A 24,778-nucleotide genomic window follows, 5' to 3' on the forward strand; every position below is an offset into this window, starting at 1 on the left:
TTATGTTCAAGCAACATTTGTGTAAATAGAATTGCAGAACAGGTATGATGATGACATTTGAATGAACAAAAGAAATGAGAAGAGGGATGCGGTGTCGGGGCAGGAAAGAGGGGTCGATACGGACTCTAAGAACCGTCTTGTTAGTCCAAGGGTCCTTTTCCTGTTCAGCAAATTCTTTTGTTCTGGGTCCTTATCAATCCCACACCTTGCCTAAGTGAGAATGACAGACAAGCCATTCTTAATGACTTCCTAGCTTTTGAAACTATTTTGGTGTCAGAGCGAGAAAGAACCATGTTTAAATTGTTACAAGGACTGAGGTTTCTGTTGGCTCAGTAAATTTTCCACTCTGACATGACAATGCTTGTCAGTGAGGACAGAAACACATTTCTCCATCTATGTGATCTGTGCCATGTTCCAGAAAAATGACACCCCTGTGGCACCTCTTGGGCCAGGGGAGCGACGGCAGTGTGGCTAGGGGGCTCCACAGACAGGCTTTCCTTGCTGTGTCAGCAGGAGTGTGCTGGTATCTTCCTCCCCCAGAGACGGAGCACATCCTCTGCTTGGCACACCCACTTGCCATTAGCACAGGGAACCATTGTTCACTGCGTGTCAAAGACCCAGCCACGCCCTGAGCCGGGACAATGCACTGACTCTACAGCCCCAGCCTCTGAGCACTCCTTATTTCCTTTCCTTTTGATTTCCCCCATGTGTAAGAGTCCATGGAATGAAGTTTTTTCTTTTGTTTAAAACAAGACATTTTAAAGGGTGGTTGCTGATGACATTCACTTTCAGTCTCTCTTCCCTGGGGTTTTCCTAATCTCTGAAAGCTTGTACAACAGATAGGAATTTGGTTCAAAGCGCCAATAAAATGGGTTCAATTTTCACAGCTAAGGTATATTCATTAGGCAACATCTGAACATTTCTCTCTGAAGATGCTGCTTTCTATTATCTTTAGACATATTTCACATGTTGGGTTTTGTCACCATAGTGTGAAGGTAGACCACACTAAAGTGATACCACCAAGCTAGATATTTTTACAGATTTAGGAAAGGAGGATGTTATGTTCTAACAATCTATGGGTCATTTCTTAATACAGAAAACTTTTGTATTCATCTGCTCATCAGTCAATGTTTATGAAGCACCTACTTCTTATAGCCTAAGATATTAAAAGAAAAGTCCTTATTGTCAAAGAATTCGCAGTTTGGTAAAGAGAAGGTCATGTAAACAAACAAGTCCAATAAATTATAATAGCTGTTATAGCATAATTCTGTATAGTGTATAATGTAGACACAAACGCAGGAGGAGAAATTTTAATGGTAGCAGCATATTGACCAGAAAAGGATTCATAGGCAGGACGGTACATGAGCGAAATCTTAAAAAATGTACAGGGGGATCCTTTATGGCTTAGGTTTATATGGATGTGTGTGGGTGCCTGTGAGTGTGTGTACATGTGTGAGCGCATGTGTGTACGGAACAGCAAGCAGCCCTCCTGATCCCGAGATCCTGCAGGTCATGGAGCGCCTTGTACGTCAGACATCCTGTGGGTACCAGGGAGCGGCTACCAAAGCTAATAATGTGAGGGGACCTGCCTTTGATGGAAGTCTCCGTTTCTCAAATCAACTATTTCCTTGGCTTAGGAAAGAAAGATGTTATGTTCTAACCTTCCATACGTCATTTTTTTAATACAGAAAACTTTTGTGTTCATCCACTCATCAGTCAGTATTTGTCTTCCTTTATAAAGCAATGGATTGGTGAGAATAACATCTCAAACTCAATTCACTGTATTCTGGTTTGGGAACTGCTCACTGAAGGATGTCAGAGAATCCAATGGAAAGCTTTGAAGGCTGGCTGTCAATATTCAGTGAGAATATCTTCCCAGCCAGCCAGCCAAATGTGGCCATGCCCTGGGTGGCCAGGGCGTCCTTACCACTTCAGTCGGTCGGTAGTATTTGAGATCCACAGTCACGTGAACTTTGCCGGTCTCTTTACATCTGCCCACTTCATTTTCATTCTTGCCTTCCCACCTGTAAAGCAGATAAACACTTAATCAGCCTCTAATTGCTCGGGAGCATTTGCCATGTGGTAGTCCCTCGGGATGGCTCAGCCTTCTCCCTGCAGGAGTGTATAAAGTCATTAACTACAGGAATACAAGCTGACGTGTAACCATGTTATCGGGGCAACAGTGACTTGCAAAGCCTTTCCAGATCTGTTTCGAAAGTGCAGGCTTTTTTTTCTTTCTTTTTAAGGAAATCATGATGGGTTCAGAAATAAGACTTTAGAAATGAACCGATTAGCCAGAATAAGGAATTGGGCAACCTTCAGGGATTTCAAAGATCTGTACTTCTTTAGACTATTCTTGATCAATTATTATGAATTAATTAATGTCTTCTGTGTTCCCTCTATTTTTTTTTTTTTTTAAATTTGTAGTGATGCTTTAGGCATATTTATTGTAACTTCAATGCATTCCAGTTTGGAATGAGTTTCACACCCTAAATTAACCATTCGTTTCATCTTTGTATTATATATAAGTTCCCTTGCTCTACCCAGTCAGCAGTAGGCCTCATTAATAAATCTCAGATGATTAAGCCTCCAAAAAGTACACAAGTGGTTTACTGCCTGCTAAGAGAGTGTGTATTAGCATCTCCAATTCAGCTACAATCTTCTTTGGACTTAGGTTTTTCTTCCTTAAACATCCACAGTTGGAAACAGTACCCACCTCAAGTCTATATGGTGCATCGTGCAGCATATACTCATAAGCTTCAAGACCAGCTTGCTGGGATTCCATTGTATGTTCTCATTTTTAAAGAAATGAAGGTACTGGTTTAATGTAAACCTCTGTATTTCTACAATCTAATATCCAAACAACACATGATATTATACAATTAAAATTATTTTTACAAATGAAACTTTTCAGGAAAGAAAGAAAAGAAATTACGAAGTAATGTTTGACTTCAATGCTTATTTTCAGAACTGGTTTGCTTTATCAGTTGGAGATGAATCCTGTGACAACAGGACAATTTTGTGTGCTCCCTGGATCAGAGACACAGTGGGGATCAAAGGAAAGAACAGAGCATTAAATTAGTTACTTGACTGTGTCATTCACATGTGTTATTGAAGTTGAACATTAACTGTTGATCATGGTTATATTTTGGACATAGGTTGGGTATTAGAGATATAAACTACCTTTGGAATTTAGAAGCTTTATTCCCCAACAATCATCTGAATGTTCTATCCTCAGTTTACTTTCTTATAGCAGAGGGATAATATTTCATCGTGGGAAAAAGTCAGTTTAGAAGTGCACTGAATTTGCCAATGGACTCAAGGCAAATACGAAGAACATCCCTTAATGCACAGAGAATTATAGTGTATGTTGAACAATGTGAAACTGCACAACTGGCATTTTTCTATGGCTTTTATACTAATTAGTTGCCTCAAAAAGGGGTGTTTGGTAATTTACTTATTTGGTTTAATTTCTTACTATTGATTAGACTAATCTGGTAGGATCAGAGCTATGTTTTTGGAAAATTCACCTGAAAATGGTATGTGGATGCTTTAGAGCACACAGACTAAAAATACTGTAAAATGAGAAAACCTAAAGTGATAAACCCTGCACATCTCTTTTAAAAAAAGATTTACTTATTTATTTTTTGGAGAGAGAGAGCAAGAGAGCAAGAGGGCTCATGTGCGCAAGAGCAGGTGGGGGGCAGAGGGAGAGAGAGAATCTCCAGCAGACTCCCGGTTGAACGAGGAGCTCCACGGGTGGCTCGATCTCACGACCCTGAGATCATGACCTGAGCCAAAACCAAGAGTCGGATGCCTAACTGACTGTACCACCTAGGCGCCCCATCCCCGTATATCTCTTAAGGAAAAGACCAGATCTTGGCAAATATCTACAGTAAGGGAAAATAACTGATAAAATCATTATTTTTTAAAAAAATTACCTAATTCCAAAGTTAATGGTTTACGTGAGCCTTCTCTTTGGTTAGGCTTTCAGTAAGTGAAAGGATATTTGTACCTCATAAGCATGTTTTCATTTTTTGTCCCATTTTATACTCACAAAGAGAAACCAGTTCAGCATATGTCTTCCTGACAGTATCTCGCACGAAGCCAAAAGGGTTAACAAAATTACTGCTCAGAGTTTTGCTGCTTTCCCCCAAGGCAGCTAGGTATGTAATCTATCACGGGTCACGCTGACTCACGTGCACACATACATATTGGTAACACTGTCCTTCTTACTGATAAATCTGCTCAGATGTCACAAACTGGAGAACTGGAGATTCGAATCTATTTTTAATTGTTTTTTTTTGAAACCACACATGGACACACACATATTTCAGTTGCTAAAGGGCTGGGAAAGACCTGGAGAGCTTTCCCTGACTGGGGAGGGAACATGGGAGGCAGGAAGGGAATGAGGCAGAGCCAGCTGTGTCTCCAGAGCAGGGGCTGACAAACTGTTTCTGTGAAGAACCAGAAAGTAAATATTTGAGGCTTTACAGATCACATACAGTCTCCGCTACATATTCCTCCCTTTTCTCCTCCCCCTTCTGTTTTCTTCGTCCTCCTTTTCCTCTTCATCATCATCATTTTTTTTTTTAAACTACCCTTTAAAACTGTAAAAACATCCTTACAGGACAGTAGAAAACGGGTGGGGCTTTGGCCTGTAGGCCATAGGTTGCTCACCCCTGCTTTAGGGGATGAGTAACAGTATATCCTGACCCTCAGCTAAAAGAAAGCATTTAATTCCCGTTCATACCAACAGGTTGCATTGCTGGACCCCTTGAATTTTCCTGTTCACTACTGATCCCCTTTGACTGCTCTGCAGCCATATGCTAACATCTGGGATTGGTAAAGAGTAGTTGAAATGGGAAAAAGACTGATGGAAGGAATCTGCAAGTTAGATTTGAGTTTGATGCCACTTGGGCACCTGTGGGTGTGATTTGTGGGCACACAGGCCTTCGTGGCCTCTGTCTGAATTCCATCTGCTGGGCGGTCATCTTGCAAACGCTGTCTACGGTCCAAACCATCTCTAGGGGCATGGCATTGCCCCTACAATTAATCTACTCACATTGAATAATCAGCTGTAACCAGGAAATGGCTCAAAGCAGAACGGAGTTGGCAAAAACCACTTTGCAATTTCCACTAGGTTTGCATGAGGGCAGTAAGCAAAAGTTTCGGCCAAGGGCCAAAAAACATTCAGTTACAACAATACACAAAACACTTGTATTAACAAGTAAAAGGTAACAGCTGACATGTCCTAACAAGCAATGTTGTGACTCAAAGCAGAGCTGGGATGTTAAGAAAGGAAGGTGGCTCAACAGGGAATTGAGGATTCAGCTAATTAACAGGAATTGTTACCCATCAATTTAGATCAGCAGCTCTCTGAGCAGAGGCCCTGCATAATTCAATTTTTAAAATACATTGTTGGCTCCTTATAAGCATTAAATTGCAATAGAAAGCATTCAAGAATAACGGAATCAAGCCCAATAAGGCAAGATGAGGTGTTATTAAAATCTACTCAACTAGGAATTCCTTTAACGAACAACAAAAGCAAAGTAAGCTGCGTTAAGTTTAGGAGATAGAGCCAAAGTAAGGGAGGGGACGATGCACTCCTTGTAGCAACCTGAGTATCACCAAAGCGCTCAGGCATTATTTTTAAAACTACTATTTTATTAGGACATAGATATGGAAATAGGAGGTTGCCAGAGGCTACAGTTTAGAAAATGACATAAAGTCATCCTAGAAGAATTATTAGGTTCTGGATAAAGGTGGTGGTTTGTACAGTTTTGCTCCTTCCCCAGGCCCCTTTCAGAAAAGGAATAAACTCACAAGGGCTAAAAGAACAAGAAAGAGACAAGAGAAACCAAATTCTGGAAGCTGGAAAGCCAGATGGATGAGTGTTAAAGGACTTAGCAGAAGCCCTAGAAAACAGACTCCCAAGCCAGCAGCGGGGAAGCTGAGAATGAACCCAATTTACACTTGCAGAAGCCCTCAGATGTCAGGAAGTGAGGGCGGATTACGACTTTCCCTGAGAAGCAGTGTGTTGCCCAGTCCCCTCCCAGATTCCACATCACTTGGCAACTGCCTCACCCTCCCTGGAGAACAACGTCCCAGGACTGAAGGTCACTGGGCTTGCGAAGGGTGGGGTCACCATGCTGAAAAGAAGGAAAAATTCCGGGAAGTATGTGTGCTGAATGCTGAGACTCCTCGGCGCTCTGGCAGTCAGGCATATCTCCTTCCAGGCAGGAGACTAGGACTCTTCTCTGGGCATCAGAGATTCTCCAACTAAATGATCCCGTCAGGTCTCCCTGTAGTGACACAGTCAAAAACTCTAACCATGTTCTCAAAAAACTCCCAAATAGCCTTTCAGGCTCCCACTTTTTTTTTTTTTTTTTTTTTTTTTACTTTTTAAATTTGAAGAGCTAACACAATTTACTATCTATCATCTATCTATCTATCTATCTATCTATCTATCTATCTATTTCTTTTAGTTTTTAGGGGTAGAATTTAGTGATTTATCAGTTGCAAATAACACCAGTGCTCATTACATCAAGTGCCCTCCTTAATGCCCATCACCCAATTAGTCCAACCCCCACCTACCTCCCTTCTAGCAACCCTCAGTCTGTTTTCTAGTTAAGAGTCTCTTATGGTTTGCCTCCCTCTCTGTTTTCCTCTTATTTTCTTTTTTCCTTCCTTTCCCCTATGTTCATCTGTTTTGTTTATTAAGTTCCACATATGCATGAAATCATATGGCATTTGTCTTTCTCCAACTGACTTATTTCACTTTGCATAATACCCTCTAGTTCTATCCATGTTGTTGCAAATGGTAACATTTCATTCTTTTTGATAGCTGAGTAATATTCCCCCCCCGAATTTGTCTTTATCCATTCATCTTTCAATGGACATCTGGGTTCTTTCCATAGTTTGTCTATTGTGGACATTGTTGCTATAAACATTGGGGTGCATGTGCCCCTTTGAATCACTATGTTTGTATCCTTTGGATAAATACCTAGCAGTGTAATTGCTGGGTTGTAGGGTAGCTCTATTTTTAACTTTTTGAGGAACCTCCATACTGTTTTCTAGAGCAATTGCACTAGTTTGCATTCCCACCAACAGTATAAGAGGGTTCCCCTTTTTCCGTATCCTCGCCAACATCCGTTGTTTCCTGTGTTGTTAATTTTAGCCATTCTGATCCATGTGAGGTGGCATCTCATTGTGGTTTTGATTTGTATTTCCCTGATGCCAAGTGATGTGGAGCATTTTTTCATGTGTCTGTTGGCCATTTGTATGTCTTCTTTGGAGAGAAGTCTGTTCATGTCTTCTGCCCATTTCTTGACTGGATTATTTGTTCTTTGGGTGTTGAGTTTGGTAAGTTCTTCATAGATTTTGGATACTAGCCCTTTATCTGATAAGACATTTGCAAATTTCTTTTCTTATTCTGTAGGTTGCCTTTTAGTTTTGTTGACTGTTTCCTTTGCCATGCAAAAGCTTTTAATCTTGATGAAGTCCCAATAGTTCATTTTTTGCTTTTGTTTCTCTTGCCTCTGGAAATGTGTCTAGCAAGAAGTTGCTGCGGCAGAGGTCACAGAGGTTGCTATCTGTGTTCTCCTCTAGGATTCTGATGGATTCCTGTCTCACATTTAGGTCTTTCATCCATTTTGAGTTTATTTTTGTGTATGGTGTAAGAAAGTGGTCCAGTTTCATTCTTCTCCATGTGGCTGTCCAATTTTCCCAACACCATTTGTTGAAAAGACTGTCTTTTTTCCATTGGACATTCTTTCCTGTTTTGTTGAAGATTAGTTGACCACAGAGTTGAGGGTCCATTTTTGGGTTCTATTGTGTCTGTTTTGTGCCAGTACCATGCTGTCTTGATGACCACAGCTTTGTAATAGAGCTTGAAGTCCATAATTGTGATGTCTCTGGCTTTGGTTTTCTTTTCCAACATTATTTTGGTTATTTGGGATCTTTTTTGGTTCCATACAAATTTTAGAATTGTTTGCTCCAGCTCTGTGAAAAATGCTGATGGTATTTCGATAGGGATTGCACTGAATGTGTAGATTGTTTTGGGTAGCATAGACATTTTAACAATATTTGTTCTTCCAATCCATGAGCATGGAATGTTTTTCCATTTCTTTGTGTCATCTTAAATTTCTTTTATAAGTGTTCTATAGTTTTCAGAGTACAGATCTTACACCTCTTTGGTTAGGTTTATTCCTAGGTATCTTATGGCTGGACTGATTCCTTGATTTCTCTTTCTTCTGCTTCATTGTTAATGTATAGAAATGCAGCTGACTTCTGTGCATTGATTTTATATCCTGCGACTTTGTTGAATTTCTGTATCAGTTCTAGCAATTTTTTGGTGAAGTCTTTTGGGTTTTCTCCATAGAGTATCATGTCATCTGTGAAGAGTGAAAGTTTGACTTCTTTGCTGATTTGGATGACTTTCATTTCTTTTTGTTGTCTGATTGCTGAGGCCGGGACTTCCAGTACTATGTTGAACAACAGTGGTGAGAGTGTAGGCCGCTGCTTTTAAACATGAGCAGAAGACCAAGGACCAGATAGATGTGTGAGGAAAACCACATTTTTGAATGAGAAATCATAACAAATGAATTGAAAAACAGCAACTTGGGGGAAATAGAACAAAAGGGAAGGGTAATTAAAAAATAAAACAAAACAGACAAAAACTCACATATTCCACCATTAATATCTTCAGAGATAAGAAAATCTTATCTCATGTAACAAAGACTATGTATGTAACATAAGATACTATGATACTATGTAACAACTTAAGATACTATGATACTCTGTAACAAAGGACAATCTGGAAAAAAGAAAAGAGATTTAAGAAATTCTTTTTGAAAGAATATGAAAAGTTAAAAATTCAAGAGAAGATTTTAGAGATAAATTGAGGAAATCTCTCAGAAAGCAGAGCAAAAAGATGGGGATATTAAAAACTAGAAGGAAGATAAGAAAATCAGAAGATGGCCTCAAGAGGTCAGTATAATAGGATTTCCAGAAAAAGTACAGGAAAAAATGAAGCAGAGCAGAGCAGATAATTAAGTTAAATCAAGAAAATTGATCAGAGCAGAAGAACATGCATTTCCAGACTGAAAGGGCCCAACAGAGTGCCCAAATAATGGATGGGACCCATGTCTCATGAAATTTCAGAAGATTAGGACAAAGAGAAAGACTGATAGACTTCGAGAGAGAACACACAGGGAGAGGGAGTCAGAATGGCCCTCAGCCTCCCACAGTACCTGTGGGAGGTACTGTGGCAACACAGCAAGGCCTTCACAATTCTGAGGGAAAAATATTTCCAACCGGTAGATCTGAGGACAGAATAAAGGTATTTTCAGATATACTTGGTCAAAAATATTTGCTTTCCATGTACTAGTCTTAGGAAACTAAGATTTTGCTCCATCACACCAAGGAATTTCTAAAACGATGCCAGGAAATAGAGGACCCAACTCAAGAGAGTGGCTGAGAGAACCCTCCCAGACGAGCATGAAGGCAGATCACAGAATGCCAACCCTCCACCAGTCTAGATGGGATCAGGTGGGAAGGTTCCAGAGGTCCTGTTACAGGAAGACATAACCAAGGGAATAACCCACAGGCCCGAACGCCTTCGAAGGTGATTTAGACAGCTGGGCAAGGTCTGGGGTAAACTTAGTGGTAAATACATAGAAAATAAAGCAAATGAAGATAAATGAAAATTATTAGCTTTCTGGTAAACAAATGGCAATTGTACAGAAAAGAAAAAGTAATTGTGGTTTTACTGGAAAGAACACCATGGATCAATCATGATAACATAACACTGAATATTAAGCTAGACCCAAATTAAAATATAATAATAGAATATTCAGAGAATGGAGAAATAGGGCAAGGGGAAGACAAGAAAAGAAAACCCTCATTTTGAAGAAGAGGAGGTCAATAGTAACAACTAGAAGGGGATAAAAATCAAGAACCAGCAATAAAAACATGTTGCTTTGAAACATGAAGGTAAATGCCAAAGTAACCAGGTAAAAGAGTACAATAGAGTGCAACAGGATTTCCAGAAAGAGAACAGAAAAACACAGAGCAGGGCAAATACTGTTTTGAGGTAAATCAAGACAATTTCCCAGAGCAGAAGAGTATACATTTCCAGATGGAAAGCACCCAAAGAACGGCCCAAACGGTGGGTAGAAATAGCTGTGAAAATGGGGAAGCAGGGGTAGAGGGTGGGAGATTGCTGGGGTTTGTGACAATTCCCATGCAATGATGAAAATTTAAATTATGTGCTGGTGTAACTGGAAAAAAGAAACCCCAACAAGGAAGGGAAAAAAATCATTTCAAACGTGAGTTTACAAACAGTGGACTCTGACTGACCAAGGCCATCCCCAGCCGCTCCCTCTCCATGGCCTGCTGACCTCTGCCCACCCACCTCCCCTGCTGACCCAATGCTTCCTCCACATCTCCTCCCTTCTGCCTTCTCAACAACTGCAGGAGTTGATGTTGTGCAGCCCTCGACTCCCCAGCTCCTAACTAATCCACAGAGGAAAACACTCGCGCGGCAGGTAGGTCAAGTGTGCAAAGAATGAGGAGGAGCCATCAGGGAACAGGCAGGCAAACTGTAGAGCGAATTGTAGACAAACTGTAGAACTGAGGGAAGAGGGGTGTTTGCCAAGGGAAGGAGAGCGCATCAAAATGCCAGACAATGGGGAGATGTCAAGAATTGGAGACCTGAAACAGGTCCATTGGATTTAGTACCATGCAGGTCCCTGCGGATGGTAGAAAGAGCTGCTTTGATGGTGTGATGGGGCAGAAGGTGGACTGAGGTGCGGTAGAGGGAAGGGAGGGAAGGAAAGAGGTGGTGAGAAGAGGCAACTCTTGGTACCTTTTGATAGAGCAGGGAAAAGAAAGGAAGAACAGTGTCTGAAGGGAATTCATGTTTGCAGGCATGCATTTTTTAAAAATGTAAGGATTCGAGAATGTCCAGATGTTGGTGGGAAGGATCTATGAAGGAAAGCTGAAGCGAGAGAATTGAGAGAGAACGGATAGCTTCTTGAGGAGGCAAGAGGGCTGAAGCCCAAGGCCAGGGGAAGGGACTGTTCCCGGAAAGGAGAAAGAGGAGATGGGTTCATGGAACAGGAGAGGAAGACAGAGTATAATTTTTATGTTCAGGGCACCATTGTTTTAATCACAAAATCCCCTCTAATTTCTAGAAGACAACACTAGTGTAAAGGTTGTACCATGTGCGTATGAGAACTTACGTGGTGCATAGAAAGACGACATTGCTATTGAAATGCAGACTCCATTCATGCTCAGTCTTATTCCATTTTATTTATATTAATAATGATAATTGTTATTAAATGAGGAGGTTCCAGCTATTACATGCCGTTAATGAATAATCCACTACACCAAAAAGTGTAAAATTTAAATCCATTACACAGCCATTCCTGTTGCTTGTTAGAGTAACAACTACCTTTATTTTGTGCTTTCCATATCATGAGCCTCTCGTGAATGCCAGCGGATGAACCCCCACACCGAGAGTTAGGCAGGCACTATAATCTGCAGTTTATATGTGGAGAGAAAGGAGTTTAGGGTGCTGGACAATTTCAGGAAGGCCATCAGACGACACTTCTATCTCACACAGTTGGAATAAGCAGAATGGGTGTGGTGCCCTCTTAAAAGGTCACTGTCATTTTCCTGGGGATGCCCCTCCCAGACGTCATTACCAGTAAGAGTTGTTGATTGGTCAATGTTTTCCTTGCTTTCTTCTCTTTATCAGTATTACTGAGAGACTTATATTGTACTTTCAAAGTGTCTTTCCTTATGCTTTATCTTTAAGAAATCACGTTGGTATGATTAACTCAATGAGAAAAAGCTTTGTGTGGTCATCATGTCTGATGAGGGTAGCTGAGAGATCAAACAGGAAAAAGCCCAGAGATTGTTCTTCTCAGCTGTAAAAATGGCAGTGAAGGGAAGTTCAAACGTGCAGCTAGTTTTTAAGTGAGCCTTGGTGTTTCTATGCTATCTTTGCATGGATTGCTAACCAGGCTCTAAACTACCTGCTTTATTTTTATTTATTTTAACTTCGCTGGGGGCGTCCTGTCTACCCTCAAAGACTGTAGGTGGAGTTTCTTCTGTTTCACAGGAGTAAGCAGAATGAATGGAGGTCTTACTAAGGGGCTGTGGTGGGAAGGTACAATTTAAGGACGGCGGCTTGAGTTCTGTATGAATCCCAGCCATAGCTCAGGGCCTCCGTCATCTGTACCTCCTCTATTCGCCCAACCGTATCTATCCATCTCCTCTCCTTCCACCTCCTATCAATCTTTGCTGAACACCTATTAAGTGCCTACTAAGAGCACCTACTGAGCTAAGCCAGGTGCGAAAGACACAGGTATGAGTAAGCTAGATGGTCTTTGTCATGAAGGGGCTTAAAGTCTCGTGGCCACTACAATATAGTGTATAAATGATGGTAGAAGGTAGCGTGCTATTAGAGGACCGGGAGAGCACCTAGCAAGACTTGGTTGAACGTAGGATGCTGGGCTAGGGAGGATGTCTAAGCTAAGACCTAGAGAATGAGTGGGAAGTGCAGTGAAGCAGAGGGAATAGTAGGTGTGAGTATCTCTCAATATGCCCCAATGCGGTCAGGCTGGTCCAACCCAGTTTATCAGCTTGCCCATCGCCCACATACAATTTACTAACTCCTGCCTTCGTGCCTTTTCTCATGCCATTCCACCCACTTGGAATGCTTTCCCTCTTCTTAACTACCGTCCATATCTCCCACTTTGGCCAAGAGCCTGCTTAAATCCACCTTTCTGCAGACATTGCTCCAATTGTGATCCTGGTGATATTACTTCAGTACTGATACTTTAAATTTGCACAATACCAACATCTGTTTGTGTATATTTGTAAATAACATGTTCTTATTGTCAGGCAATTAAAGCCTACACTATTCAAAGGCAAGGAAATGTCTTCTGATTCTCTGAGATGTGTTTCACTTTGAGAGTAAAATAAAGGAAATGAGCGCATTTATTAGGTATCTGCTATGTCTTAGGAACTATGCTGGTTAGGTAACTTACGGAGGAAGCAGTGATTTTGAGGAGCGCCTTATAGCAGATGCATCAGTCACAGGGGTACAAGATTCACACCCGAACCTCCATCCACTGGCCTTCCACTCTTTACAGGCCTCCTCACCCTCATCCTCAAGGCCCAGGGGCCAGAAATCCCACCCACCAGGGAACAATTCTCAATTAGGGGAAGAATATGCATGAGCACAAAATGACTTGTTATCTCAGCCAGGAGGATTTTGGAAATGGGTTTCTTTTTAAATGTATAGCAATCTTTGCCCGTTGCTGTTTTTACTCAAAATGTAGACAGAGTGCCACAAACTATGATAAATATTTCCATTGGCAGAAACATCTTTTCCCCCCCAGCACAGATGGTGGTGGCTCATGTTTGCAGGCTATTCTTAGAACCCTCTTCTCAAAATTTAAGAAGATTAATGACAGAAAATTAGTCAAGACAAGGATTTGTCTGTTTGGCTTATGCTAGTAGCGCTTTAGTTGTAGGAGAAAAGTGCTTCCTTTTCACATTACTATTACACGTAGTAATAAGTTGTTGGGAAGTGAAAAGCAAACTATCACACTAAAAACATCCCCAACAACGCACCCTCCTCCAAATAAACAAACACCCTGTAATATTCTTGGAAGAACACATTTGTTGTCATAAGGGCCCCTTGTCAATACAAGTGACCAAATGGGAACTTAATTGCCCAACACACTACCTTAAATTTTATCAGGATCGCACTTGGTACCGATCTGTTCCTAAGTGTCTTCTACTCACCCACACTGAAGTGGATGTGCTATTTTCTAATAAATTCAAAGTAAAGCTCACTCAAATGATATTAAAGACACAAGAGTAAATATTGGTACCAAGATGGCATACAGACAGCAACATATTTTCCAAGCTTTTTCAGTGAAAATTACAAGACAATTTCAAAAACAATCACAGAATTGGAAAGTGACAACAGATCTTAAAATAGCTAGAGTGAGAACACTCCAGATGCTGATTGGTGTGTCTGATATGACAGTCGTGGAATAATGAGGTTAAAGAAAAAGTTCCGTTTAGAGAAAATATTCGTAACTTTCCCTTGAGCACACCAAGCACAGCAGGTAAAAACTGTGAGAGGGCAGGAAGTTTTCTACCCTAACTGACGGCACCACTAGTCAAGCTCTCCCTCACTTTCTATAGCCAGTTGTTCACCAAATCCTGCTGATTCTGTCTTCCTCAGGTCAGCCCGTACGCTCCATCCCTACACCTTGTGCACAGTAAGGTCCTTATCATCCCTCCTTCGTAACTCCTGGGGGTAAGAACCATAGGGGCTTCTCTATAGCTGTCACCACCATGAGAGACTGACCCACGATGAACTTAACTTTGGGAAGTCAGGGCGATAAGGAGTGTTCTTGGAAGGCTTTTCTGGACAAGCTGGCTTTTGGATATCCATTTGGGCTCAGGTAAGAAGGTACCATAGAGCAACCTACTGCAGGCCAGCTGCTGTCAGCACTGAGGACAATGGTGACTGAGACAGATGCCCTGCCGGTCTCATTCGCTTACAACTGCAGATCCAAAGGACAGGAGGTGTCAAGGAACTGTGAGTGGTGCTACAGGTTAGGCGGGATTTGCTCCTAGTGACAGAGCTTAGAAACAAAACCGCAGCCAGTGAAGATTATCCTTTAAAGAGCCTTTAAATCTTGCTTTTTTCATCAGAACTTGGGCTCTTGAGAGCTCAAAAGCCAACATTTAACTTCTTTTGCTCTCTTGGCATTTTGGTTGGGGCTTCCCTTTCACAGAGGCATGCGGGCCTGGGTCTGGTTTTGTGAGCTGTTTGCTTATGATGTGGCCCCACTGTTAGCATGCAACGATCACATTTCAGAGTACTTTTGAAGGACAGAAAAAAGTAGGAGGAAAAGTGCAATATAAAGAAAGGTCTTTTGAGTCAGAAAATACTCAGTTTACACCTTGGCTCTACCCCTTACTTAGCTGGGTAACCTTCAGAGGTTACTTAACTTCAGTGTGCCTCAGTTTCCTTCTCAGTGAAAACAGTGCCCCCAGCCCAGGAATTAAACTGAATAAGTGGGCAGCTCATAGCACACCTTTGGGCTCATACTAAATGATCGTTAAATGCTATGTGAACAGGTTGTTTTTGTCTGCTTAGCACCACTTTCTGCCTTTCTTCTAGAAATATCCCCCTCTTGGGGAAGACTTTGATCCTCTCTCCATTAGACCAGGGATTTCTATGGGGCTGCCAAGCACAGAATTCTCTCTCCCTAACAACAGGACAGGAACTAGGAACTGGCCCCATATTCTGGCTTCTGTGAATGGTCTAGAGGTTACCATGGGCCCAATGGTGCCAGCAAGAATCCTTCCTCAGGAGTTTTCCACATGGATAACTATCAAAAAGGTTCTATTCCTCATTCACTGTGTTAGTCTATATCCCCAGAAATGCTCTCAGTGACGTCCTCTGTCCTGGGGAAATGCTGAGGGAATGAAGGCAGCATTCTAAGAAGCAGAGAGAGCTCTGATAGACTACCAAGTCCTGGACCCGGGTGTCTCCAAGGCTATTCTGAGTTCGGTTTCACTTCCTTAAAAACAACAAAAAAAAATTCTGACTACTAAAAATGCTCATTCACTTGTCTCTCCTTCCCAGTATAAATACTGTTATTATATTTAAGGCTTTATTAGTATGAATATTTCACACACACACACAAGAATTTATTTTATATCATCCTTCATAACTTTTGGAGCTCAATAGAACACCCCTAAAAACAAAATGTTTGATTCCTTGAGAAAACGTGAGCACAAAGTGCACATATGTTACAGACCAAGATGCTAAGTTGCCTCCACCGTAGAGTGGAGGATACTGATTTCTTCTGAAGTACACATTTTAATAAAGCCTTTGGAGGGCTGTTTAAAAGCAACATGAATTCCATATTTAAAAAGTGTAGAAAACCCCTCAATCCCAATATAAGTAATCCACAATACAATCTTAAACCCACAAAAGAATATGGAGAAAACTGAGGGCATAAAAATAATCTAGATCACTAAATTACATTGCAAAGGTACAGTTTTAATTTTTGTTTAAATTTTCAACTTGCAGCACTGTATTTAAAACAAAAAAGACCATATCTTTGCCCACACCTTAATTTCTCTAATTAATGTTAGTTTCCTGCAAAATGTTTTTTTCTGGAAAATAAATTTATAAGTCAGCTAGCTTAAGGAAGGAAGAAAACGTAAGTGAATGGAAAATGATTTATACAAAGTAATTCAAATTAAAAATTTTTTTGCTCTATATATTACAATTCAGAAACAAAATTACCTTAAGAATACCACAAACAGGACACTGGTCATGGGTTTATGGACTTTCCCAGTCTTGGGATTTAAGCAATGTCAAATGTTTTAAAATGTAAAATATTACAGGAAAGCATGTTACATTTTCCAAAAAGATAAGCTCCTGGACATTTCTCTAATTTTCAGGTTATTTTTGACAGATTGCTATTATAATATTTTTGAAGTAAGCAAACTACTTTATAAAGTAAATGATTAGTTCATTTGTAAGAACTTGATTTATCAAGAACTGGTGGGACTGCGTACCAAATGATTAATAGATAAACCAAAGTTCCTTAGGCTCTGAGGTAACTTGTATTACAAAAGCGTAGCATCTCATCTCATATCAGGTATTGGTTTAGTCAGGGTAGGACCAGAAGCAATTTCCAGAAACTTTGGCTTAATCTTTGGAGGTTCCAGCCATCTCTTGGTCTACCTCTTTCAAGCCATATGAAAGAAAAGAGATGTGTATGACTTCTGGGTTTTAGATAATTTTTCATCTTGTCTTAGCACATTCCTGAATTTATTAGTGGCAGAAATGAGAACTCTTTTTACCTCAATTTATCAGATGATAAATTCAATCCAATTGCAATTAAATTCAACTGGCACTTAAGCGATCCTATGAATACTGGAGATGAGAGAGACAGGATGGAAAAAGAAGGAACAAAGCAGTTGCAGGAGCTCACTGAACCGTTCTCATGGAAAGCCCTGGAATTTAAGTCTTTTCATTTTTTAAGCAAGTACTCCTTCCCCCCTCTAAAAAAAAAAACCAAAAACCAAAAACCAAAAAACAACCCCCTAAAGTCAAATCCCCCAATTTCCAAAAATTATTTTTCCATAATTGACTCATTAAAATGTTGATTTCTTTACCAAATGTCTGATACTACCCCGGGCGGAATGAAAGGCGCAGAAGGGAACTAGAATTAGGTTCCGCCCTGAAGGAGCCCACTGGCGAGCCTACAGGGAAGGCAGAGTCACAGAGGACTAAAAACAAGGCAGAAAGTGATAAGGGACTGGACTCAATGATTGTCAGGTTCAGTCAAACCCGAGATGCCATAATTCTCTCAGGCTTTGCTACTCAAAGTGTGCTCTGTGGACCAGCAGCACGCGCATCACTTGGGATCTTGTTAGAGATTCAGAATCTCAGGCCCTGCCCGGACCTACTGATTCCAAATCTGCATTTAAAAGAACTCCAAGCGATTCACAGAACGCTAAAGTTTGAGAACCTCTGCTCTACAGGAGACAGATGCAGCAAAAAGGTTCTGATAATTCTGATAAATGACCGATTACTTCTCAGAGGGGTTCAGGAGTGAGAGACGAAGAGATGTCTCATTGCGTCCATAACGTCTATCCACCTACAGGTGTGCAAGTGTGTTCTTGCTCCTGTGGTGGCCTTTCTCTGCTGAGGGTCTGCACTCGGTTCGGTCTGGCCACACAACATGAAACATTTCTTGTCTCCACACATACAATCAGTTGTCTAATGTTACTGTTTCCACATTTTATTTATCCCTTGTTTTCACTGTTGACAAATGTTTTCAATCAATTACCCTTTTATTAATCACAATACTTACACAGAGCTTTGGAAGCATCAGGTACTGTTTTAGGGACTTCATATATATTTAACCCATTTATTCTTTACCCCATCCCTGTGAGGTAGGTACTCTTATTATCCCCATTTTACAGTTGGGAAAATGGAGACACAGGGATGATAAATGACTCTCTGGAAGTTTCGGGTCTGGGATTCAAGCTCATGAGATGTGGCACTGGGACTGTGCTTTTACACACAACAGCATGCCACACTCTGTACACATAAGGATGAGTGTCTTAGGAATGAAAGCGAGCAAGTCTGAAAGAAATTAAAACAGCATCCTTGGGAGAAAGAGGTCTGTACCCCCGAAGGGTCTCGAAAAGCATGTTTCCCCAAATTATAATAAAACTATGAGTTACTGAGGTACAGTACTATCCCTGGCCTTCCCAGCTTTGTTCAGATCTCAGTGTGTTTTCTTTGCTCCTTTCTGCCCGGTTTCTGACTGTGTGGACACGGTTCCCAAGAAGGACTTGCTGGCCTGTCAAAGCTCACAGCTGCAGCGGGGACTCTGAAGCCCAAGGAGCGGCCTTGGCCCTAGCACATGAAATTGCCTGTGGCTTCCCAGCTCTTCTTCCAGCTGAGATCGGTATGCTGATGCATGGGGCCCAAAGAAGATCCAGAGGAAGGAAATTGAAAAAAAACAAACAATAGAACATAACCTGCAGACAGCATTCACAAAGCCATCATGATTTTATTATCTAGCCCTGAGAAGGAATTTTATATTTTCAGACAAACTATGAAGAATACGCATTGTAAGCATTCTGTTCCCACAACTCCAGTGCTATGACACAGAAAGACCTGAAGCAGGTACTGGGCACTGGGCAGGTAAGTGCTGCCAGTGTGATGTGTGGCCACCCAGAAGACTCTTATGAAAGCGACAAAGCCAGGTCTTCAGTTCATCTAGAATGATTAGCACCTCACATCAATCTCTCTTTTTCGGAAGAATTTGGAAAAAGCTTTTTATTTTACCAAAATGTTATATACCACTCAGATGCAATTTTTAATATACCACTAAAAGCTTGATTTGTGGTTAGTCTGCCTTTTGAAACAAAATGAAGGCCACTGCCTGAAATTTGAAATAGATTTTAGTGAAACTGACTCAACTGCTTCACTGGGCCTTCTTGGAGAAACTGCCAATGGCAAGTACTACTTCCGAAGACGGGAAGGAGTCAGACATAACAGGTATCTGTTATTCAGGTTTCAATGACAGAAGAACATTTCCCAGTGGGTAATCCGTAGAACTCTTGTTTGTGTAAGCTTTTAATATAAACTTAAAAATTAAGCTTGGAAAATGCCGGGTTAAACAAAGTTAAACAGTTTTTTTACTGGCAATTCTCCAAGGGGGGTTATAATATCCAGTATTTTCTAAATGAACTAGACATGGAATGCTTTCATCGACATCTCCCGGACTAGCATCCTACTTTGTGAGAGACTGTGCTAGGTCAGAAAATAGGCATTCAGCTCATGGGAGTACAGGTCAGAGAATGGCCTGGTGACTGAAAACAACATTATCTCCAAGATGGGAGAATGGCCAAGTTTCATCCACTTTTCAAAAGATAGTCTTCTTTGGGGACTCATTTGTAATACTACCCCTAATTTAAAAAAATGTGTGTAAGGTGACTTCTCACTAAAAAAGGATATAAGTTCCTCACAGACAATTTGGATACAGAGCAATATATACAGTAGAATCTCAAAGCTGTCCATAATTCCACAAGGTAGAAACTGCCATTGTTAAATTTTTGGTGTGTTTTCTTCTAATCTTTTGTAGGCATAGTTTTAGGGAGTTTAGATCATACAACAGACCTAAACTTGTATCTTTTAAAAAAAAATTTTTTTATTATGTCATGTTAGTCACCATACAGTACATCCTTAGTTTTTGATGTAGTGTTCCATGATTCATTGTTTGCATATAACACCCAGTGCTCCATGCAATACGTTGCCCTCCTTAATACTATCACTGGCCTAGCCCAATCTCCCATCCCCCTCTCCTCTGAAACTCTCAGTTTGTTTCCCAGAGTCCATAGCCTCTCGTGTATCTTTTTTTTTTTTAAACTTAACATTGTCATAATCATACTTCATGTTATTCAAAATTCTCTTAAGCATTATTTTTAATAGTGTGATAACACTTGATTAAATTCACTTAAATATTCCTTGATGATGGGCTCTTAAAGTTCCTTGTTTTCTATTCCTTTTATTAAAAAATCAACTATATTGAGGTATAATTTACAAATACTAAAATGTCTAACAAGTGTATAGTTTGATGAGTTTTGAAAAATGCATACATTCACGCAACCACCACTACAGTCAAGATACGAGACATTTCTACCACCTCAAAAATTACCAGTTGTTTATTCCAGTCATCACCCCAAATTCAGCCCATCATACTCAAGCAACCACTGATTGGCCTTCTATCAGTCCAAATTATTCTTTCCTAGAATATCATATAAATAGAATTATACAGTATGTACTCTTTTGCGGCTCACTTTTTTCACTAAGCAGTTATGCTTAGATTTTAAAACCATTGGATTTTAAGATTCATCCTAGTATTCCACTGTACAGATACATAACATTTGTTTATTCATTTACTCATTGAATGTTAGGGAAGGCAATGTTTTACTAGGAATAAAGCCATTATACATATTCATGTATAAGTCTCTATGTGGATATACATTTTCATTTTTCTTTGGTAAATGTCTAGGAAAATTCCTGGTCATATGATAAATATAGATTTGATTTTATAAGAAAGCCTAACCATTTTTCAAAGTGGTTGTACCATTTATACTTTCATCACTAACGTATGAGAGCCCTAGCTGTTTCAACATCCTCATCAATACTTGGGCATTGTGGTCATTCTAATGGGGGTGTAGTGGTGTTACACTGTGCTTGTAATGAGCATTTCCCAGTTGACTAGTCTTGTTGAGCATCTTTTCATGTGCTAAATAGCTATTTGTATATTTTCTTGTGTGAAGTTATGTTCAGATATTGGACCCATTTTTTAATTGAGTCATTTGCCTTATTTTTGAATTACAGGCGATCTTTGCATATCCAGATAGAAGTCCTTTGTCTGATATTAAGTATTACACTTATTTTCTCCCAGACCATGCTTGCCTTTTCATTTTCTTAATGGTTGCTTCCAAAGAGCAGAAGTTTTTAATTGTGATATTCAGTTTGTCATTTTTTTCCGTTTATGGCTCTTGCTTTTGGTGTCCTAAGAAATCCTTGGCTTCGCCCCAAATTGGTATAAACATTCACTACAAACACACACAGAAACCAAAAAGCCATAAAGAATAACAGACTGCATTACACGAATATGTAAAATTTTTGCTACTTGAAAGGCACTGTTGAGAGATGGAAAAGGCAGTCATGGACTGAGAGAATATACTTGCAAAAACTCTTATAACTCAACCTAGTAGAAAAACAACTTAAGATATCTTTGCCTACCTCGAAGTTGCAAAGCCTTTCCCCTATGTTTTCATCTAATGGTTTTTTAGTTTTTAGTAACTCTTACATTTATATCTATAATCCTTTTTCAATTAATTTCTGTGTGGTGTGATTTATGGATTGGGTTTCACTCCTTACCCCCATATGGTATGGCTATTCATGATTTTAGCACTATTTGTTAAAAAGACTATCCTTCCCCCAATTAATTACTTTGACATCTTTGTAAAAATTCAATTGGTGGTACAAGTGTTAGTCTTGGGCTTTATATTCTGTTCATTCTGTTCATTGATCTATAAATTTATCCTTATGTCAATATCATGCAGGTTAAGTTTAAAAAGAAGTTTGATATTCTTTTTCAAAATGATTCTAGATCCTTTACAGTTCCATATAAATTTTAGAATCAGCCTGCCAATTTTTACCAAAAATGACTGTGATTTTGATTGGGACCTCACTGAATCTATAGATTGATTTGAAGAGAATCTACATCTTATCAACATTCAGTTCTCTCTAATCCAAGAACACAGTATATCCCTCTATTCATTTAGCTATTTTGGTTTCTCTCATGTTTTTTTCAGGTTGCAGTGTGCAGATCTTTCATATATTTTACTAAATTCATTTCTAAGTATTTCATGTTTTTCTGATTCTATTTTAAGTGGTATTATTGTTTTTTAAAAAATTCAGTTTTCAATTGTTCATTGGCAGTACATAGAAATAAAATTGATTTTTATGCATAGATTTTGTATCTTGTGACATTGCTAAATACACCTATTAGTTTTAGTAGTTGTTTCAATGGTAGAACGCTCAAAAGTTTTATATGTACTCCATCATGCTATCAGTGAATAAAGACAGATACACTTCTTTCTTTCATTTATTTTTCTTCTTTTATTTTTGGCTAGGCTCTTCAAGACAATTTGAAAAGGAATAATTAAAGGAGACATCCTTGCCTTGATCCTGATTTTTAGGAGAAAAGCATTCAGTCTGTCAACATTAATTGTGGGGTTTTCTCAGAGGCTATTTATCAACTTGAGGAAATTTCCTTCAGTTCCTGGTGTGTCGAAAGTTTTTTTTCTTTAGTAATAAACAGTCATTGAATTTTTTTCAAATGCTTTTTCTGCAACTATTGAAAAAAATTACATGGTTTCTCTCTTCTGTTTTTTAAAATATAGTGAATTACACTGATTTTTAAATGTTAAACTCCTTTTGCATTCCTAGGATAAATCCCACTTGGTCATGGTTTATCAACTTCTTATATATTGCTTATTTGGTAATATTTTCTTAATGATTTTTTGTTTCTATGTTCATGTGGAATACTAGTCTGTACACTTCCTTTCTTGTAAACAGTTTTTGTTGTTAGTATCAGGGTAATGTTGGACTCATAAAATGAATTAGGAAGTATTCTCTCTTCTAAGTAGTTTATAGGAAGGGTATTATTTTCTTCCTTAAATGCTTGAAATTCAAGTTCTCTAACAGAGATAGAAGCAAGATTTCTATTTTTTCTTGAGTCAGTTTTGGCAATGTTGTGTCTTTTACAGAATTTGTCCGCTTCCTCTATTTTGAAAAAGTCACTGGCAAAGGTTGTTCATAATATATCCTTATTATTCTGTTAATATCTACAGGATCTGTAGTGATGTTCCTTCTTTTATTTCTAATATATATACTTTGTGTCCTCTTTTTTTTCCCCTGATCAGACTGGATAAAAGGTTTATCCAGTTAGGGATTGCACTGATCTTCTCCACTGTTTTTCTGCTTTCTATCTCATCAGTCTCTGTTCTTACATTTATAATTTCTTCTTTCTGTTTGCTTTGGGTTTAATTTGCTCTTCTTCTGGCTTCTTACAATGGAACCTTCTTCTTATGATAGATAATTAGCTTGGAATCTTCTCCTTTCTTTCTTTTTTTTTTTTTTCTTTCTTTCTTTCTTTCTTTCTTTCTTTCTTTCTTTCTTTCTTTCTTTCTTTCTTTCTTCTTCTTCTCCTTCCTCCCTCCCTCCCTCCCTCCCTCCCTCCCTCCCTCTTTCTTTCTTTCTCTTTCTTTCTTTCTTTCTTTCTTTCTTTCTTTCTTTCTTTAATTAGTGTTCAAAGCCACAAACTTCTCTTTAAGCATTGCTTTAGCTGGATCCCACAGATTTTGGCATGCTGTTCCCATTTTCATTTAGTTGAAAATATATTCTAATTTCCCTTGTGATTTCTTCTTTAGCCTGTGAGTTATTTAGAAATGTGTTGTTTACGGGGATGTACTGTATGGTGACTAACATAATATAATAAAAAATCATTAAAAAAAAAGAAATGTGTTGTTTAGTTTCCAAATGTTTGGGGATCTTTAATATTTTTTTGTTATTAATTTCTAATTGAATTCCATTTTGGTCACAAAACATATTCTTGCAATTTTAATACTTTAAAATTTATGAACTTCTCTTATGGCACTGAATATGGTCTATCCTGGTGAATGTTACAAGTGCAATTGCATATATATGTATTCAGCTGCTCTGGGCTAGGTGGGTGGTATGTTCTACAAATGTCAATTTGGCCAAGTAGATTTATTATGTTGTTCTGGTCTTTTCTATCCTCAAAGATTTTCTGTTTACTTGTTCTGTCAATTATGGAGAGAAGAGTGTTGAAGTACTTAAATATAAGGTTTGTCTATTTTTCCTCAGTTCTGTCAGTATTTTGAACTAATGGTAACAGGGTATATACATTTAAAATTGTATGTCTTCATGATGAATTGATCCCTTTAAAATTATGAAATGACTCCTTCCTTCTAATTAAATGAAGTCTAATTTGTCACATATAGATACAGCCACTCCAGGTCTCTTATGATCAGTGTTTGCATTTTTTCTCTTTTCATCTTTTTACTTTTAACCTATATGTTTATATTTAATGTGTGTCTCTTGTAGATGGCATATTCCTTTTTTATCAAGTGCAACTAATCTCCCTTTAGAGCATTTAATGGATGCAATCATCAATACAGTTACTATTTGTTTTATATTTGTCCCATCTGTTACTTGTTCCCATTGTCTCTTCTCCTTCTTTCTTTTAGACTAAACACTTCTTAGGATTACATTTTAAATCCACTATCGCCTTATTGCTATTTTTTATTTTGTTTTTAGTAGTTTCTCTGTAGTTTGTAGTATGCACTTCAATTTACTGCAGCCTATCTCTGAATAATTTTATATCAATTTGCATTTAGCTCAAGAATCTTACAAACAATATAATAATGAAATGCTTCCATTATGCTCCACACTTTATGCTCTGTTGTCATACAAATTTATGCATATTAGAAACTTCATAATATATTATGATTTTTACTTTCAACCAATTGCTTTTTAAAGAAATTTTAAAATGTTTTATGTTTTCCCACATATTTACTGTTTCTTTTGATCTTCACT

General features: G+C 39.0%; 1 protein-coding gene across 2 annotated transcripts in view; it reads right to left on the minus strand.

Moving 5' to 3' along the window:
* Positions 1 to 24,778, minus strand: part of GMDS (GDP-mannose 4,6-dehydratase) — a 596,567-nt gene that overhangs the window by 91,365 nt on the left and 480,424 nt on the right. For both annotated transcript variants that reach the window (XM_026511368.4, XM_057305018.1), the window contains one exon: positions 1,928 to 2,024. In XM_026511368.4, the coding sequence (XP_026367153.1) occupies positions 1,928 to 2,024 (97 nt within the window). The remainder of the gene's footprint in view (positions 1 to 1,927; positions 2,025 to 24,778) is intronic.

Source organism: Ursus arctos, unplaced genomic scaffold (assembly GCF_023065955.2).
Source record: "Ursus arctos isolate Adak ecotype North America unplaced genomic scaffold, UrsArc2.0 scaffold_31, whole genome shotgun sequence".
Lineage (NCBI taxonomy): Eukaryota > Metazoa > Chordata > Mammalia > Carnivora > Ursidae > Ursus > Ursus arctos.